At 42.8% G+C, this 20089-nt stretch overlaps 1 protein-coding gene across 13 annotated transcripts in view; it reads left to right on the top strand.

The window, feature by feature from the left end:
• Window positions 1-20089, top strand: part of dtnba (dystrobrevin, beta a) — a 335231-nt gene that overhangs the window by 309041 nt on the left and 6101 nt on the right. For all 13 annotated transcript variants that reach the window (XM_078399376.1, XM_078399375.1, XM_078399378.1 and 10 more), the window contains one exon: window positions 19713-19772. In XM_078399376.1, coding sequence (XP_078255502.1) covers window positions 19713-19772 — 60 coding nt within the window. The remainder of the gene's footprint in view (window positions 1-19712; window positions 19773-20089) is intronic.

The raw sequence follows: 20089 nt of genomic DNA, 5'->3' as shown, positions 1-20089 counted from the left end.
GAAAGACTGCATCTGTGAAACAGACATGGAATTGCCACCACAGAATAAATAAAATGTGGTGACATAATTACGACTGACTGTCATAAGAATAATAGATCTTTTTGTAAACTGACACAAAGCAAAATTGGATATATGTCTTCCAATGCTCAAATGTTACAGACTCACAGTTTCTATATACATCCAGAAACTTTCCATTGTGGAGTTGACACCTCCATATCCATAAATTTAACAAGATGTCAGTTTAAGTCAGTAGCAGTATTAAATTACAAAAAAAAATCATATTCTGTCACTTTTATAGGTTGAAGCTGCATTGTTACCCAAATAGTCATGACCCAATTTTGTTTAGAGATTCAGTGCGGAAACAGGCCCATCAGCCCACCGGGTCCACGCCGACCAGCAATCCACGCATATTAACACTATCCTACACTACACACACTAGGGACAATTCACATGTATACCAAGCCAATTAACCTACAAACCTGTACGTCTTTGGAGTGTAGGAGGAAACTGAAGATCTCAGAGAAAACCCATGAGGTCACGGGGAGAACATACAAACTCCAAACAGACATAGTCGGGATCGAACCCGGGTCTCCGGCGCTGCAAGCCTTGCAAGGCAGCAACTCTTCTGCTGCGCCACAGAGCCGCCCAGTTATTGTGTCAAAGCTGCAAGGCCTTGGCATCAGACTGGCACAAAAACTGCAGAGTAACTGGACAGTAAAATCACCAGCCTAATGAGAAATAGAATCAATTGGAACCATCTAAAGGAGATAGTTATATCGTGATTCCCATATTTACAATAGAGTCAAAGCTGGTGTGAATCCATCTCAATTACTTCATAATTGAAGGAAGTTCCTTTACTGTTTCAGCAAAGTTGACTGACTGAATTAAAATGTTAACCAGTGTTTGGACGCTGTTAACTCAAATTTTGTTTGCATAATTAAGGCCTACAGTAATTGCAGTTTTACCTGATAACATTACTGTAGTACAGATTTGGTGTCATACTGGAAATAGAGCATGCGTTTCAAATACATTTGTTCTTTAAATGCCTTTTCTAAAAATAATAGCTTTCTATCTTTAAACCGTTTTCCTCTTTTGAAACTTTTCTCTGAAAAATGTGAACAGGCAACTGAGAGTGATCGTACTATAATTTAACTGATCAACCTGCACAAATTTAAACAATGTCTGGTTATAGATTTGTGTTAAATCCTTGGTTTTGGTATAAAAATAGAGAGTGAGCAGAACAACTACACATCAGGACCTGATGATGGCATTTCTTGGCAACAATTCACTCAAGTCTCCCAAAAGGATTTTATTGCTTGCACTTAAACATTTCCAAGATGTGAGTTCTCATAATCAGTAACTTTGTGTAAGATGCGGTTGATTAGTCGGTCTGTAATCTTCCTGTTGGGTTCCAGTGTCCCATAAAGTACTATTTGAGTTTACATCTGGAATAGCCACACTAAAGTTTATGGCTGGCATTAAAGTTGAGCAGCTCAATTTCTGATACTCCTCAACACAGAGCTTTTCTAAATGATGATAGCAGACATTGTCATGGAGTCATACTGCATGGAAAGAGGCCCTTCAGCCCAACCTGTCCATGCCAACCAAGATCCCCCATCTAAACTACTTCCATGAGGCCCATATCCCTCCAAACCTTTTCTATCCACGTACCTGTCCAAATCTCTTTTAAATAATGTTATTGTACCTGCCCCAACTACTTCCTCTTCCTATTAAATTTTTCCCCTGTCGCCTTAAACCGATTCCCCTCAAGTTCTTGATTCCCGTACCCTGGGAAAAAGACTGCATTCACCCTCTTTCCCTCATAATTTTGTACATCTCTATAACATCAACTCTCCGCCTCCTGAATTCAAAGGAATAACGATCGAGTCTGCCCAATCTTTCTCTAACTCAGGTCCTTAAGAACTGGCAATATCATTGAAAATCTTCCCTGTACCATTTCCTGCTTAATGGCATCTTTCCTACAGCATGGTGACGAAAACTAAACACAATACTCCAAGTGCTGCCTTACCATCATCTTGCATAACTGTAACATAATGTCATAATTTCTGTTCAATTTCTGATTGATGAAGGCCAGCCTGCCAAAGTCTTTGACACCACTGCACCCATCTACTTTTCACACCACTTTCAGGGAACTGTGTGCTTCTATTCCTTGATCCCTTTGCTCTGTAACATTCCCCAGGGCACTACCATATGATTGTTTGACTTCCCAACAAGCAACACCTCACACTTATCTGAATTAAACTCCTTTTGCCATTCCGCTTGTTCATTTGCACACTTGCCCAGCTGGACAAGATCCTGTTGTAACCTGTTACTTCTTCAAATTCTCAAATCAAATTTGTGAGACATGATCTTCCATGCACAAAAAACATGCTGGCTATCCCCAATCAACCACTGTTCCTCCAACTGCATGTATATCTTATCCCTCTGAATCCTCTCCAGTAACTTTCCTACCGCGGATGATGGCTCACTGTTCCTTCGTTCCCACATTTTTCTTTACAGCCCTTCTTAAATTGAGGCTCAATATCAGCCACCCTTCAGTCTTCCAGCACCTCACCCATGTCTAACGATGATTAATATACCTCAGTCAAGATTCCTATGATTTCTTCTTTAGATTCCCATATGTCCTTGGATATATTTGATCAAGCCCAGGAAATGTATCTACTTTCACAAGACTTAGAATGTCCAGCAATTTTTACTGAGGACCTTTGCCACACCAGCAGCTCCACACGTAGATGACCACTTTGGTTTCTAAAAGGCCCTGTTATCCCCTTCATATCACTTGAATTCGAACTATCACATTTTTAAAAAGCATCCCGAATTTCCACGAACAAGTTGCATCAATCAAAGTTTGCAAACTTCAGTCTAATACTATCAAAGTTGGCCTTGTCCAAATTTAGAACCTTAACATGTGGATCCGCCCTGTCCTTTTTCCATTTTAAAGCTAATAGAACTGCGGGAATTGGAATTGGAATACTTTATTGTCACATGTGACTAGGCACAGTGAGATGGCCAGGATTGACACACATTCTTTGAAATATGTGATCGATGCCTTTGCTGCTCTGATATTTAGAATCAATTTTAAATATCAAGAGCTTCAAAGGAATGAGCTACAAACGAATTGCATGCGGGTTGTGCCACCACATATAGATAAAGAGATCATGATTTCCTGACCAGGCATTTTCCGGATATCAGTAGAGAAACAGGGCACAGGAATTATTTTATGTGGTCTGCTTTTAGTATCACGGCTGCACAACAACCTCTCCCCTCTCCAATCAGACAAAAGGCATCTGTCACAGATACAGGGACAGTTTCTTCCCAGCTGTTATCTGGCAACTGAATCATCCTACCACAACCAGCGAGCAATCCTGAACTACGATCTATTTCATTGGTGACCCCCGGACTATCCTTGATTGGACTATGTTGGCTTAAACTTGCACTTAATGTTATTACCTTATCATATATCTATACACTGTAATGACTCGATTGTAATTACTGTTGACTGGATAGCACGCAACAAAAACTTTTCACTCTACCTCAGTACATCTGACAATAAACAAAACTGAACTGAAACTACCCCAGCAATGCAGAAAGTGAACTCAAGGGGAAATCCAAAAGCTGCAGCAACGGGGTTCCAGCCTCGATGCATGCCTTTCCAGAATGGCCCAACTGAAAATGTGACTTTATATTGTCACATTCATGTTCAAGAATTGAAAAGAACAAAATTTTGACTGCACCTCCATGAGCGAGAACAACGATTGAGAAAATGTTATTTAGCAATTAATTTGCAAGAGGGATGAAGATTGAGAGTGCCGAGAGCATGCAGTCTGCAAAATATGCACCATATGATCAAACAGAAAGATGAGGTGCTGAGAAGAAAATATGAAGAGAATATAAAGAGTGAAAAGAGATGTGAAAAGAGGACAGAATCCTTAACTCAGTAAAAATAAATCAAGCCACAAAGTGCTAGAGTAAGGTTACGCAGTATCTCTGAAGAACATGGATAGGTGACGTCTCGGGTCAGGACCTAGTTCAGACCCCTTTCTGAAGAAGAGTTCCAGCCCCGAACATCCCATAGCAATGTCTGAAAAAGGGTCCGGAGCTGAAACATCACCAATCTGAAAAGGGGTCTAGACCTGAAACTTCACCTATCCATGTGTCTGAAGAGTCACGATCCAGAATGTCACCTATCTATGTCTTCCAGAGATGCTATCTGACCCACTGAGCACTTTGTGTCCTTAATCGTAAACCAGCACTCCAGCACTGGGTCCTTTTAATAAAAAAGAAAATCAGCATCTGCAGTTCCTTTTTTCCACTGAAAATACATCAAGCACACTTCTGCAGAGCAAACAAACAGATGATGTTGGCTTTTACTGGACTTAGAAGGTGCACATCAATAGAAATCTCATATAATTTTAGATGTGAACAGTTATAAAAATTGATACAGAAAGACTATTTCAAGGAAATGTTTTAGAATTGCTGCAATTTGTTGCCATAGATATCCACAAATTTAGTTTTGGCTAGGTATAGTACTGGTACCCTGGCTTGGTCAGAAGTCACTACATTGAAGCCGTGCTGTTGCTTTGTCATCACATAATCTGGGACAGGAGTGCAACACTGGGGAGCAGCACAGTGCTGCAATGATGCTTGCTTCCCACGTGATGTAAATGACGACGTTAAAGAACTGCTTCCTTGGCTGTGAACCGTTTGGCAAGAGCGACTGTACACATGCAAATCTCCGGTCCTTTCTTTGTCAGAGAGGTCATGCTTTTGTTTATACAGGAAAGCACTGATTGTTTATTGATAGAGAAATAAAACTGCTGGCATGATGACGGAAAGAGAAATGAAGAAGCAAGGGTGCTCTCCACAAAGGACACGTCATATAAAAAATATATCTCAGTGCACCCAGAGCAACAACAGCTCACAAGAGGTTTAAATGTCACTGCAGGTTTATAATTAACCAGCCAATAGGAGTGGAAAGCACATATCCAGAAAACCGTTGAAGTTGCCTAGCAACCAAATGTTGACCAATGGGCACAGAATCTACTTTAAGACACTGAAATGGATAGAAATGGACTCATCAGTTATTTTCACATGCGAGTGAGCAGCTGAGAGGAGAGGCAGTGTGGGAGGTTTGAAAAGCAACAGTTAATGTCCTAGAATATAGACACAAAATGCTGGAGTAACTCCGCGGGTCAGGCAGCATCTCTGGAAAGAAGGAATGGGTGACGTTTCGGGTCGAGACCCTTCTTCAAACCCGAAAAGTCACCCATTCTTTCTGTGCAGAGATGCTGCCTGTCCCGCTGAGTTACTCCAGCATTTTGGGTCTATCTTCGGTCTAAACCAGCATCAGCAGTTCCTCCCAACACGTCCGTACCCGAGAGTGATTGCTGCATGATGTATAAAGGGAGACAAACACGAGCAGAGATTACCTATTGGGAGAGGCTGTGTGTTGAGGCTAAGTGCTGTGTTTGAGGGTAAGTGCAGAGGCTTTGACTGGAGAGGCTTTGGCGAGGAGGCAGAGTGGAAGATGATGGCAATATAAGATGTGTTTTTCTTTTTGTGACTCTTCCTTCGCCTTTGTACAGCAGGCAGTTAGGGCACTGATATATTCCTCCCACAGGATGCATGAAGTCAGGGAGACTTCCGATATCCCTGAGGACCACACCCGTGGGAGGTGGATCCAGCTGCAGCTCCTGACTCAATGAGGGAGGGAACTAGAGCTGCGACAGGATGACCTCATGATCGTCTACGAGAACAAGAGTTGAAGTGCGGTGGTTGTGAGTCAGAACAAGGAGGACTGTCGAAAAGGAAGGGGGCACCCAGCGGGCGGGGTGCCACCAAGATCAAAGGGGGGACCCAGCAGTGGGGTGCTGAGATAGAAGGGGGACCTGGCGGGAGGCTGTCTGCTGCCACGTGCAACGGCAGGCCTGGTTCACCGCTGCAAGCAGAAGATAAGTCTGTTCAATGATCTTTATGTAACTTTGTCGGCGCCAGAAACGTGGCAACTCTTGTGTACTGCCTAGATGTGGTCTGCTGTATGATTGTACCGGGTTGGATGCAAAACGAAGCATTTTACTGCACCGAAGTACATTGTGACAATAAAGTAGTATAAGAAAATAACTGCAGATGCTGGTACAAATCGAAGGTATTTATTCACAAAATGCTGGAGTAACACAGCAGGTCAGGCAGCATCTCAGGAGAGAAGGAATGGGTGACGTTTCGGGTCGAGATGTCCAGTCTGAATCATCAGTCTGAATCAGTCTGAATCATCAGTCTGAAGAAGGGTCTCGACCCGAAACGTCACCCATTCCTTCTCTCCTGAGATGCTGCCTGACCTGCTGAGTTACTCCAGCATTTTGTGACAATAAAGTATCATTGAATCATTGATTAATGGTCCAGGTGGAGATGTGGGTAAAAGAGGAGGGGAGGTTGCCTTAATAATGAAGGAGAACCTCAAGACAGTAGTCCAAGGTGACACCATTGAAGGATCCCACACAGAAGCTCTGTGAAATAAAAACACAGTGATAACCTTATGGGGATTGACCTAAAATTAGACCAGGGAATTAAATGTAACATCTCCAAGTTTGCGGATGACTCAAAGCTGGGTGGCAGTGTGAGGTGCGAGGAGGATGCTATGAGGCTGCAGGGTGAATTGGATAGGTTGGGTGAGTGGGGAGATGCATGGGAGATGCAGTGGATTAATGTGGATAAATGTGAGGTTATCCACTTTGGTGGCAAGAACAGGAAGGCAGATTATTATCTGACTGGTGTAAGAAAGAACTGCAGATGCTGATTTAAGTCGAAGGTAGACACAAAATGCTGGAGTAACTCAGCGGCACAGGCAGCATCTCTGGAGAGAAGGAATGGGTGACGTTTCGGGTCGAGACCCTTCTTCAGACTGATGTCAGGGGGGTGTGCGAGACAAAGATAGAATGTAGTCAAAGACAGTACGACTGGTGGGCGAACTGGGAAAGAGATAGAGAGGGAAAACAAGGGCTATTTGAAGTTAGAGAAGTCAATGTTCATACCACTGTGGTGTAAACTACCTAAGTGAAATATGAGGTGCTGTTCCTCCAATTTGCGCTGGGCCTCACTCTGACAATGGAGGAGGCCCAGGACAGAAAGGTCAGATTGGGAATGGGAGGGGGAGTTAAATTTCCCAGATTGGGAATGGGAATGGAAGGGGGAGGATAAGATCAGGTAAGTTAAGACGGACTGAGCGGAGGTGTTAAGCGAATCGATCGCCGAGCCTGTCCTTGGTCTCGCCGATGTAGAGAAGTTGACACCTGGAACAGCGGATACAGTAGATGAGGTTGGAGGTGGTGCAGGTGAACCTCTACCTCACCTGGAAAGACTGTTTGGATCCTTGAATGGAGTCGAGGGGGGAGGTAAAAGGACAGGTGTTGCATCTGAATGGTGACAGATTAGGAAAAAGGGAGGTGCAACGAGACCTGTGTGTGCTTGTACATCAGTCACTGAAAGTAAGCATGCAGGTACAGTAAGCAATGAAGAAAGCTAATGGCACTTTTAGTCTTCATTGCGAGGGGATTTGAATTTAGGAGCAAGGAGGTCCTACTGCAGTTGTACAGGGCCTTCGTGAGACCGCACCTGGAGTATTGTGTGCAGTTTTGGTCTCGTCATTTGAGGAAGGACATTCTTGCTATTGAGGAAGTGCAGCGTAGGTTCACCGGGTTAATTCCCGGGATGGCGGGACTGACATGTGATGAAAGAATGGGTCGACTCTGCTTGTATTCACTGGAATTTAGAAGGATGAGAGGGGATCTTATAAAATTCTTAAAGGATTGGGCAGGCTAAAAATGTTCCGGATGTTGGGGGAGCCCAGAACCAGGGGTCACAGTTTAAGAATAAGAAGAAGGCTATTTAGGACTGAGAGAGTTGTGCATCTGTGGAATTCTCCGCCACAGTATAACATAACAGAACTTTATTGTCATTCGGTATAAATACCGAACGAAATTCAGAAGGCAGTGGAGGTCAATTGACTGGGTGTTTTCAAGGGAGAGTTAGATATAGGTCTTAGGGTTAGAATCAAGGAACGGGGGAAAAAGCAGGAACGGGTACTGATTTTAGATGATCAAATTGAATGGCAGTGCTGGCTCAAAAGGCTGAATGGCCTACTCCAGCACTTATTTTCTATGTTTCTATGTAAACCCCCCCCTAATAGTCACCGGGAATTAGAGGAATAAATATGCTGGGAAATTGCAGACAACTGCAAGACTAACATGATGATCAAAGTGGCGGATTTTAACTTTCCCATTAAAGACTGTGACCACCATAGTGCCAAGGGCTTAATGGGGTGGAATGATCAGGATAGTTTCCTAAGGCCATATGCAGAGGGACTACGAGGGAGAGGGCAAAGCTTGACCTACATTTACAGAAATGGGCAGGGCAAGTGATTGAACTGTCGGCACTCTGAGCTTTTGGGACCATTGTGAGCTTTGGCTTCCCGACGGGTTGCAGCTGCCAGAGGCCTTTATCGAGGCACCGTGGTCTCGATGCCTTCCAGATTGCCGCGTAGAAGCCCGGGTCGGGGCCCTGCCGGGGCCTCGCGGGTCAGACGGAGGAGCTGGGCCTCGCGGGTTGTAGTCTGGGTCGGCGGAGCGGTTGACTGAGCCCACAGCTGGGGCCCGGGTCGGTACCACGGAGACGTGAAATGGGGCATCGACAGTGGTGAAGCGTTGGCGGCTGTGAAGTGGCGGCAGCGGTGAAGCCTCGCGATGATGGATGGGGCCTCAGCGGTAGTGAAGCCTCATGGCGGCGGCGATGTCTCGCTGGTCGACGAGAGCACGCAGGTCCACTCTGAGGGGGAGGCGAAGAACAATGGAGGACTGGCGTGGGGGGACTGCCGTGAGGGAGATGGGGGGAGAACAAATGGATAATGGAGGGGGGAGAACAAAGGACAATGGGGAGCCGCCGTGGTTGAATTGTTGGGGAGGGGACAAAAGGGGGAGCCGGCGTGCTTTGTAACTTTGTCAGCGCCGTAGGTGACTGCTATTTATATATATTGGGTATGCAAGCAATCTCACTGTGGGACAACTCGCATGCAATTCCTTTCTAGCTCATACCTTTGAAGCTCTTGATATTTAAAAATAATTCTAATTATCAGAGCAGCAAAGGCATTGATCACATATTTCAAAGAAAGTGTGTAAATCCTGGCCATCTGAATCCTTCCCATCCAGGCAACCTTAGAATGAGAATTCTGGTCTCTTGAGGGCACTGCACCTCACACTATTTGACAAGGCCAGTCATAGTGTACTCTGACCGACAGTACTCAATTAGTAGTAGAGTGCTCATCTAAGGCAAGACCATCTTTCATTCTCTTTGGAGCCTCTCAGCCCTATTAACTCCTTCAGTCTCCAATAGAACATCTGTTTCATTGATCCAGTTGTCTTTAAAATGAATAATATTAATTTGCACTTAAAAATCAGACTGAGCATAGGATGTCGTGGGTGACACTCATGAGAGACATAGATAAGGTGAATAGCCACAATCGTTCCCCCAGGGTAAGGGATTTTAAAACCAGAGGACATAGATTCAAGGTGCATGGGATAAGATTTAAATGCACCTGAATGCAATATTTTCACACAAGGTGTGGCGGGCACGAGGAACAAACTGCCAGAGGAAATGGTGGAGGTGTATATATTTACAACGTTTAAAAGACAGTTGATTTGGAAGGATATGGGCCAGGCACAGGCTAGTGGGTCTGGCTCAGTAGATAACTCAGTCGCCAAGTTGAGCTGAAAAGCCTGTTTTAAGGTGAAGAGCTCTCTGACTGTACAGTACTCAGCCTTTTATTCATTGATGAATTTCTGTTATTGATACCAATTCAATTGCTGTTTTTCAAACCTCAACTGGCTTGGTCATCTGACAACATTAGCATTTGACCCTCTATCCCTCTATCCCCTTTCCTGAACCCTTCAATGTTGAGCAACAATGAAGGAGCATTCAGACAGGTTGTGGTTGTGTTTGTTACTCGTTCTCAAGTAAAAAGTTCTCAAGTCGGGTGGTGCAGTGGCACAGCAGTAGAGTTGCTGTCTTACAACATTTTCAATGCCAAAGATCCAGATTCGATCCTGACTATGGATGTTGTCTGTACGGAGTTTGTACGTTCTTCCCGTGACCTGCGTTGGTTTTCTCTGAGATCTTTGGTTTCCTCCCACTCCAAAGACATACAGGTATGTAGGTAAATTGGCGTGGTCAACGTAAAAATTGTTCCTAGTGTGTGGGGGACAGTGTTAATATATGGGGGTCACTGGTCAGCACGAACATGGTGGGCCGAAGGGCCTGTTTCCACGCTGTATCTCTTTTAAAAAAAAGGTTAATCATACAGATTCTTATCTTCATTATTATTTTTTTGTAAGATGTCATAATAGTAGATTGACACAAAATGCTGGAGGAACTCAGCGGGACAGGCAGCATCTTGGGAGAGAAAGAATGCGTGACGTTTTGGGATGAGACCCTTCATCATTCTGAAGAATGATGAAGAAGAGTTTGGCCCAAAATGTCAACCATTCCCTCTCTCCAGAGATGCTGCCTGTCCCGCTTAGTTCCTCCAGCATTTTGTGTCTATTTCGATTTAAATCAGCATCCGCAGTTCCTTCATACTCTTTGATATTCTTTGTCAGTGTCTGTTTGGAATCCTGGAAATGTCCCATTCGAGAGGCCTGGGCCCACACTTTAATGTCTCATTTTTAGAAAACTTACCTGCCACCTTCTGGCTTATGAATTCCCAAAGATTTTTTGTTGTGACAGAATCCAAACCAATGACCTGCAACTTGGATAATTTGGAAAGAGTAGAAATGAAAAGAAAGATTATGAATTTTGTGGTGTTAGATGGATTATGATATTCTATGCCCCATGTCATAAATAATCTTGCAATCCTGCCACAGTTGCAGCTCACAAACACAGATTTTAACCTAGCAAAATAATCTCATGCAAACCAAAAACACAGCAATGAGTCCCAGTCCACTTTTTTTCTCAATTTAACCTGAAATTTCATCATATCTGTGTCAACCTGGACATCTTACATTACTTCTTGGAATTTGACCCAAAATTGAACACCAGTGACTCAAAGCACTGGAGCTTACTCGCTGTTTCTTTGTTTTATTTAAGACTTCTTGATTAAAGGGAAAACAGAAAACATCTTGGCACCTAAGCCTGCTCATTAAATTCAATACTGTCTGATTACTTGAAAAATGTTAATGAAGCAGGGAGCTAGGCAGAGGTTTTTGGCAGACTTGTTTATAGCATGGTAGACACACAATGCTGGAGTAACTCAGCGGGTCAGGCAGCATCTCGGGAGAGAAGGAATGGGTGACGTTTCGGGTCGAGACCCTTCTTCAGACTGATGATTCAGACTGATTCAGACTGATGATTCAGACTGGACATCAGTCTGAAGAAGGGTCTCGACCCGAAACGTCACCCATTCCTTCTCTCCCGGTATGGAAACCCATCAGCTCTAGCCTCAACTCCACAACCTTCAAAACCACCTACTTGGTAGAATTGGAGCCAGAAATCTCATTATCCTGATAGGTGACTTCATCGCCAAGATTGGAGACCAAAATGAGGGATGTGAGGCAGCAATGGGAAAACATGGAGTGGGGAAAATGAATGAAAATGGCGAGATGTTTGCTGAGACCTGTGTTAACAATAACCTAGTGTTTGGGGGAAGTGTATTCCCCCATAAAACAATCCACAAAACAACTCGGGTGTCACCAGATCATGTCACAGAAAATCAAATAGACCACATTTGTATCTGTAAAAAGTTCAGAAGGTCCATGGTAGATGTCAGAACAAGAAGAGGAGCAGATGCAGCTTCAGACCACCGCCTCCTGGGAGGGAAATTCAAGCTAAGGCTGAGGAGACATCACCGGGCCAAAAGCCAAAGAGCGAAATACAACACTGAATACTTCAGCAGTGCTCAAGTGGTGAAGAAGTTCAAGGATATCCTCTCAAGGGAAAATACAGAGCTACAGCTGAGGAGGAAGGAGGGATGGACAATAAATGAGGCGTGGGAACACCTAAAAGCTGCTTGGAGCTCAACCTGTGAGGAGGCCCGAGGGAGAAGGACCCAAAAGCACAAGGAGTGGATAACACCAGAAACCCTTGACACAATCCAACAGAGGAGAACGTTCAAAGAGAAAGTGAACAACTCAAGAACAAGAGCTGAAAAGGCTTTGGCCCAAAAGGAGTACAACAGATGCCACACAAAAGTGCGAAAGAACATCAGGAGGGACAAGAGAACACTGGTGGAGAGGCTAGCCAAGGAGGCAGAGATTGCGGCGACTCAAAAGAACATGAGAGATTATATACCATCACAAGGAAATTGTCCGGGACATACCTGCACAATAATAAACCAATTACAGACAAGAACGGTCAACTGCTTTCAGCCCCGGAGGCACAGCTCGACAGATGGGTAGAGCATTTCGAAGAAGTCCTAAACAGGTCACCACCGGCAGTGCAGCCACATATTCCCAAAACCAGGATACCACTACATATTAAGTGTGATAGACCAACAAAATCAGAAATAAAGGCTGCAATCAAGCAGCTGAAAACTGGCAAGGATGCTGGCCCCGACAATATTCCACCTGAAGCCCTTAAAGTAGATATAGACTCATCAACAGACATGCTCTATGGCTTCTTTGCGAGAATTTGGGAGGAGGAAAAGACACCCACAGAATGGGCAGAGGGATACATTGTGAAACTGCCAAAAAAAGGTGACCGAAGAAAATGTAACAACTACCGAGGGATCACCCTACTTTCTGTACCCAGTAAAATTCTCAACCGGGTCATCCTCAACTGTCTTCAGGAAGCTGTAGACGAGAGGCTAGGGGACCAGCAAGCAGGATTCAGGAAGGATCGCTCATGCACAGACCACATAGCAACACTATGCATCATCATTGAACAGTCTATTGAATGGAACACGTCACTGTACATCAACTTCATCGACTTTGAGAAAGCGTTTGACACCTTAGACAGGACAACACTATGGCGCCTAATGGACCACTATGGAATTCCCACCAAGATCATAAACATAATCAAGAACTCGTATGATGGAACCTCGTGCAAAGTTATGCATGCAGGCCAGCTCTCCCAGAGCTTTAGTGTCAAGACAGGCGTCAGGCAGGGATGTCTACTGTCACCATTCCTGCTCGTCCTGGCAATTGACTGGATCTTGATGGAAACAACTGAAGGGAAAAGAAATGGAATTCGGTGGACAATGTGGGAACAGCTAGATGACCTTGACTTTGCAGACGACATAGCTCTCCTTTCACACACACAGATACAAATGCAGGAGAAGGCAGATAGACTCTTACAAGCTGCATTGTGTGTATTGGTCTTACACCCAATACAACAAAGACACAGGTGATGAAGATCCGCTCCAAAACCAGCAACCCTATCCTCATGCACAGCACTGCCCTGGAGGAGGTAGAAACATTCACATGCCTAGGCAGTGTTGTGGACACCACCGGAGGGGCAGATGCAGACATAAAAAGCAGAATCAATAAGGCTAGGGTGGTGTTTAACATGCTCAGGAAGATCTGGAGCTCAAAATACATGTCAATCAACACCAAAATACACATATTTAATTCAAATGTGAAGCAGGTAATGCTGTATGGATCAGAGACATGGAAAACAACAATACACACAATAAACAGGCTGCAAACATTCATTAACACCTGCCTCAGGAGAATACTAAACATCTGGTGGAGAGACAAAGTAAGCAATGTGGACCTGTGGAAAAGAACAAGCCAGTATCCCATTGACTTACAAATTCGAAGGAGAAAATGGAGTTGGATTGGACACACCCTCAGAAAACCTGCCACAAATATCACCCGGCAAGCCCTGAAATGGAACCCCCAAGGTAAAAGGAAAAGAGGTCGCCCCAGGAACAGCTGGAGAAGAGGTGTCCAGGCAGAAATGTCTGGGAGTGGGCTCAACTGGGGAGATCTCGAAAGAACCGCCAACAGCCGAGTGAGGTGAAGGACATTTGTCAATGGCCTTTGCTCCTAGAGGAGCAAAGGGCTTAAGAAGAAGAAGAATTATTTTGCAGAGGACCTTTATGCCGCAACTTGTGCCTTGGTTGATTATGTATTCTAAGTTGTAGACCTGATTCTCCAGGTCAACTGAGACCAGATCTGCTTCATCATAAGATGTGTAATCTGGAAAACACAATAGATTGACTAAGAAACATGCACAAGCCTAAGTCACTGACACACAAATGAGGTTTTAGACACAGATATTAATTTTATTATAATTCCATTATCGAATAGCCTTAATGATAATATGGATTTTCAAATTAGCGTCTTTGTTATTTTTTTTTAGAAATATGCCCCTAAATTTACATCCTTGCCCAATTTCTGCTTTGGAATCAACATCTTGCAAACATGTTTGCCTCTGGCTGCTTTGATGCCGGGTCATTTTCTTTAAATGTTCCAATACCCACTACACACACAAACCTCTGACACATGCTTGGATTAATTAGCGGCCACGGCTAGAAAAGCATTAAGATTTTCACAAACTTTATTCTGGAAGGATTGAATTCCCATCATCTGAATAACCTAACAATTATCATCCAAATAGTGGCATTGCAACATTTAAAACCTAATTGGTAGCTATGCTATTTACCACTGAAAGAAACCCTGCAGAGGATAATTCAAGGTGGTCACTGGAAGAGGAAAGCCTAGGAGGCACATCTGCTGAAACTAGAAAGTCTGCAACTGCCCATGATTGGAACAAGACAACCATGTTGCTGCTTTTTAAAGAAGGCTGCAAGATATGATAAATCGATTAATAAACTGCTGACCAAGGTCAATTTCAATGAGAACTTTCAAAAGCAATAGTATATAACTAAGCAAAACATAGTTTTTCACGACCTGCCAGAGAAGTTATAATTTCTGCTTTGGGTGGTTCTGCACCAGTTTTGAAATAAAATGCTTTTCCCTCTCTGGAATCTTCAGTCAAAATATTTTGTGTAATGTTGTACAAAGGATGCAATAAACCTGTGCAATTCGGCAGTGTGGTAAAACAAAAATCAGAAAAATAATTATGCTGTGAAACTTTTCCTTGATAAATTTAAGAATGATACGTGAAGTTAGTGGACAGACCACCTAAGTGGTGGAAACCTGGAATTACACGTTTCACTAAATGCAACAGACATTCAACATTTTATGACAATCACAGAACAACAGGACCAGGTCCTTTGCTCCATGATGTCTGTGCCAAACATGATGCCAGATTAAACAGAGAAACTTGAAAATCAAGAACCATGATTGTTGCAGCATCCCTACACCTCTGTCACCTGTGTGAAAGGAACGTTCCAGAAAGTGTGGTGTTCATCAAATGCTGTTTCTTTAAAAAAAGGATAAATGGTGCACTGTCAAACCAATATATTCAGGCAGAATTATAAATCATTTGGTTTTGCAAATACCATGTTGCAGTTGCCAGACAGAGAGATATTGCAATCAACAAAACCAATATAGACAGAATCGCAGGGGGTTAAAATAAACACACTGTGGAATGTACAGTGGATCATACTGTGGGGAAAATGGACGAGTCGACATTTTCGTTTCAGGTCATTTGTTAAATTTTAACAGATTACCATTTGTATTTCAGAATATGTTTATTACACAGCATGATAATCTACAGATCTTCAGGATCAATTGTTCTCCCATAAGCATTTATGGTGTTCTGAGTGGCATTTAGTTGACATTGACGTTTCTCTGAGCTGCAAAATCTATGAAGCTGCTTCTGCTCTTCATTAATGAAATAATGATGGGGGATATTACATATATATTAATGAGCAGATGTTCACATCAAATCCATATTTCACTTTTCTCCAAATGCATTGACCATATATAGTTTAATGAGCAACAAAATCAAATGTATTATATATTAAATCATTTACATTTGAACAACTGTGTTCCTGACTCCATTTTGAAAGTTAATAAGGAAAAAACAGTTTCCATTTTATCACTGGTTATTATAAATTATATAAAATGAATTCCAGAAATCCCTGTTTGTCAGAAATCTATGAGAATCGTGATTTCAAGCTCATCAATCCAAATTTCTCTGTATCAATTAGTATTAGACCAATGACTAGAATTCTCTGCAAACTGAATATATATGTGCAGGGCTCTGTTTCTCATGATTAAAGGTGAGTACAATGTCTGCATTTGAAACATTTAATTTACTCTTTGTGTTCTGGAAGTTGTACCTGTCTCTGCATTTTTAGAAAATATGTTTTGAGAAACTGAGCTTCAATATCAGGATTTTGAAACACAGGATGCAGCCAAGGAAATAAAGGATTAACCCAATAATTTTCTCATGCAGACATGTTGTGCTTTTTATTATTGGCTTTGTGGGAAGTGAATCAGTGACACTGTGTTGGGAAAGGAGATGAAACTACATGAGAGGCAGGTTATACATTTTTGAAATGAGAATAGTTGGTCAATGAGGCCCTCCGTGCTTTGGCAAATATCTATGTTGTTACCATTCTGGAAAACAGTAAATCATACAACATGTACAAATGAGTAAACAGTCAGGAGATCATGAAATTCTTTAATGAGCACAAAAATCAAAACTCAGGTAATGAATAAATGTAATGATTTACACTCGAACACTAACTGTATCCAACAGACAACCGTGTTGCAGGCTCCATTTTGAAAGTTAACGAGGAAAAAGTTTTCATTTAATCTCTAGTTCTTATAAACTGTATAAAATTAAATCCAGCAATTATACTTGTCTCGACAACTTTAGAAAATATGTTTTCAGAAACATAGCATCAAAAACAGCATTCATGGACAGCAGGACAGAGTCAAGGAAATGGAGGATTAAACGATGCAGTCATGCTAGGCATATATGAGTTCGTTTATGAGATCGTTGTCAGTCAATATTAGAATACTGTAGCCTCAACTTGGATTAAACAAAGCATTTGCAGCTATTGTTTTATCAATATATTTGTATCCATTTCCTATTTAAGTTTCCTATTTAAATCTCCACCACAATGAAATCAGATTTGTCATTTCCTGTTGCAATTCACATAGTGTGGTGTCATTACACTGTTGTATTTTGTGCATGTAATGGCTTGCAACCTGTTACAAACCCTCACTCGCAAAACAACACGTACTTATTGCTGGAAGCTGGAAGCATACAAGCATTGGGACATCTTGCTTTACATTTTCACTGACTCTGTTGATTGACCTGTGCTGCCCTTTGGCAGACAAGCAACATTGAGAGAAAACACAGCATTTTTTAATCTGCTCTGGCTCTGTTGCTCATTGTGGCGGCAACTTGATAATGGCGACAGTTCAATTTGACCATTCCTCCTTCCCTCTGTGCAAATAGCTACCTCCCCCACCCCCTCTCCACTTCATTTCTTCTCCCCACCTCTCATGCTTTTCCCTTTTGCTGTGGCCTGTGTGGCTGCCATGCAGAGAACTTCAACAGTGACGACCTGCTTCCCACCAAGTGAATGAAACATCTGCAAAAGCATAAATCAGCTGCTGCTGCTGCCTTTAAATGTAATTTGTTAGTGCCTGATGTGGCATCTGGGCAAGATGTGGCACCCATCTTGCACAACAAAATAGGTAAAATCTGCAAGCAAGACAAATACAAATGTACGAAAGTAGGTTAAGGGGGAAAATAGATCGGCCATGATCGAATGGCAAAGCAGACTCAATGGGCAGAATGGGGTAATTCTTCTCCTATGTTTTATGACCAGCATATGTGCACAACGCAAAGAAGCACCTGGAACACATTGTTCTGTGGGCTATCAAGCTTTGCAATGTGTCAGTGATTTCCCCAGTGCCAGCAGGATTCTGAGCTAAATGCAGCTGCTTTCACCAAATATTGGCGTGCTCAACATATCTTGAGAGTGGTCTGCTGAGGAAGCACAAGACCAGTGATATCTCCATAGATCTGTTGCTGACCTACCGCATCCTATGGGTTATGGATAGGTGAGGATCCTGGTGAGGATCATCTTCCACTCCGTGAAAACACAGCATTTTTTAATCTACTCTGGCTCTGCTGCTCACTGTGGCGGCAACTTGACAGTTCAATTTGACCATTCCTCCTTCCCTGGGGAATGAGCTGGTGAGGATCAAAGCTGGTGAGGATCATCTTTCACTCCGTGTTTTGCCTCCAAGGGTGGCAGAGTAGCGTAGCAGTAGAGTTGCTGCCTTTCAGCGCCCAGAGACCCGGGTTCTCTCCTGACTGTGGGTGCTGTCTGTACAGAGTTTGTGCGTTCTCCCAGTGTTTTCTCCAGGTGCTCCAGTTTCCTCCCACACTCCAAAGACGTATAGGTTTGTAGGTTAATTTGCGCTTGTAAATTGTAAATTGCCCCTAGTGTGGAGGATAGTGTTAGCGTTGGGGTGATCACTGGTCGGTGTGGACTTGGTTTGGCTGAAGGGCCTGTTTCCGTATTGTATCTGTACAGTCCAACAGAATGGTAAACAATTATGGGGTGACACGTCCAGCTGAGTGACAAAAGTAAATTCTCAATAATAGACAGCTGAAGGATGCCTTGCCTGTATCTGTTTCCTCCTTGAATATGTTCAGTGACTTCTCGGTTCTCAGGCCAGAGAATGTCAAAGATTCACAGCCCTCTGACAGAAGAAATCAATAAAGGGTCCCTATAGTTGACCCCTTCTTGATCTGAACTATACCTTCTAGTTCTAGATACTCCCACAGGGGAAAAAATCCTTTCAGCATCGCCCTTTTCTTTTGACTGGATGGCACACAATCAAAAGCTTTTCACTCTACCTTGGTACACATGACAATAATAAACTAAACTTTCTAACTTGCTCAGACTTCTAAAGTTTTCAATAATATCACCTCTCGTATTTCTGAGGTCCAAAGTTTATGGGTCCAATTTGCTCAACCATTTTTCATATTGACAACCTTTTCATCCCATCAACTAAATTAGTGAGCCGTCTCTACATTGTCTTTGATGCAAGCCTTAAGTAGACCAAACTGTATATAGTACTCCCGATGCAGTCTCCTCAATGCCCTATAATGTTGCATCAAACTTTTTCTGATACCATACTCCAAACCCTAACTCCTTCCATTAGCCTTCCTCATTATTTGTTGAACCTGCAGGCAAATCCATTATATTTTATTAACCAAATCCTAACAAACAGTTATCTTTCAGAATTAAATTATATTAGACCAAGTGGACCCGTTGGGCCCAAATCTCTCCTGCATTGATGCAGCACCCTCTCCTCCCCCCCCTCTCCCCTCCCCTCTCCCACCTCCCCTTCTCCTTCCTCCCCTTCCCCTCCCCCCTACTTCATCCTCCTCAACCCCCCTTATCCTCCCCCCTCCCTCCCTCCACCCCCTCCCTCCCTAGGAAATAGATTTAAACTTTAAAATGTGAATAACTTAAAAAATATACACCAATTTCAATGAAACTTCTTACATTAGCACCAAAGGGACAATAGTGAGTAAGGTGGGCCTAAAATTGTCGCGCTATCGTGTACCATTTTGGCTGTAGTTGAGGAACAAACAAATAAACAAACAGGAGTTTCAGTATATAGATTGTGGCATTCTGGTGCATTTACCAATTGTAACATACAGCAGTCGGCTGCTTGTTCAATGTGACTAAGGGTTGGTATCATCATATAAACAACTGTATTATCATAAAGCACTGTCATTTACCTGGCCTGTTCTTTCAGCTGATGAAGGTTGTGAGGATGAAGAGGAAGCAGAGAAGCTGCAAAATGGAAAAGAAAGGGGTAAGTTCAGAAGAAATTGAAATTGAATCATGTTAAAGACTTTTTCATGAAGAAGTGTTTGTCATATGTTTTATTAATTTAATGTGATGAGAAAATTTAGATATTTAATAAATGAAACATGTGTGAACATCTTCAAGACAAGATGAATAATGCCCAAGGATTTCTGACCGATTGGTTGGCAATTGCCATGGAAGTTAATTTATGCCAAGTACATTGTCTTATGCACAAATACAATGCAAATCTTGCTTGCAGCAGCGTCATAGGAACATAGACTCAGGTCAATGCACGTCAACTTAAATTACACATAAATAACACAA

The sequence above is a fragment of the Rhinoraja longicauda genome, chromosome 5, assembly GCF_053455715.1.
Source record: "Rhinoraja longicauda isolate Sanriku21f chromosome 5, sRhiLon1.1, whole genome shotgun sequence".
NCBI lineage: Eukaryota > Metazoa > Chordata > Chondrichthyes > Rajiformes > Arhynchobatidae > Rhinoraja > Rhinoraja longicauda.
The sequence above is the reverse complement of the archived record's forward strand: the minus strand, read 5'-3'. Positions and strand labels throughout refer to the sequence as shown.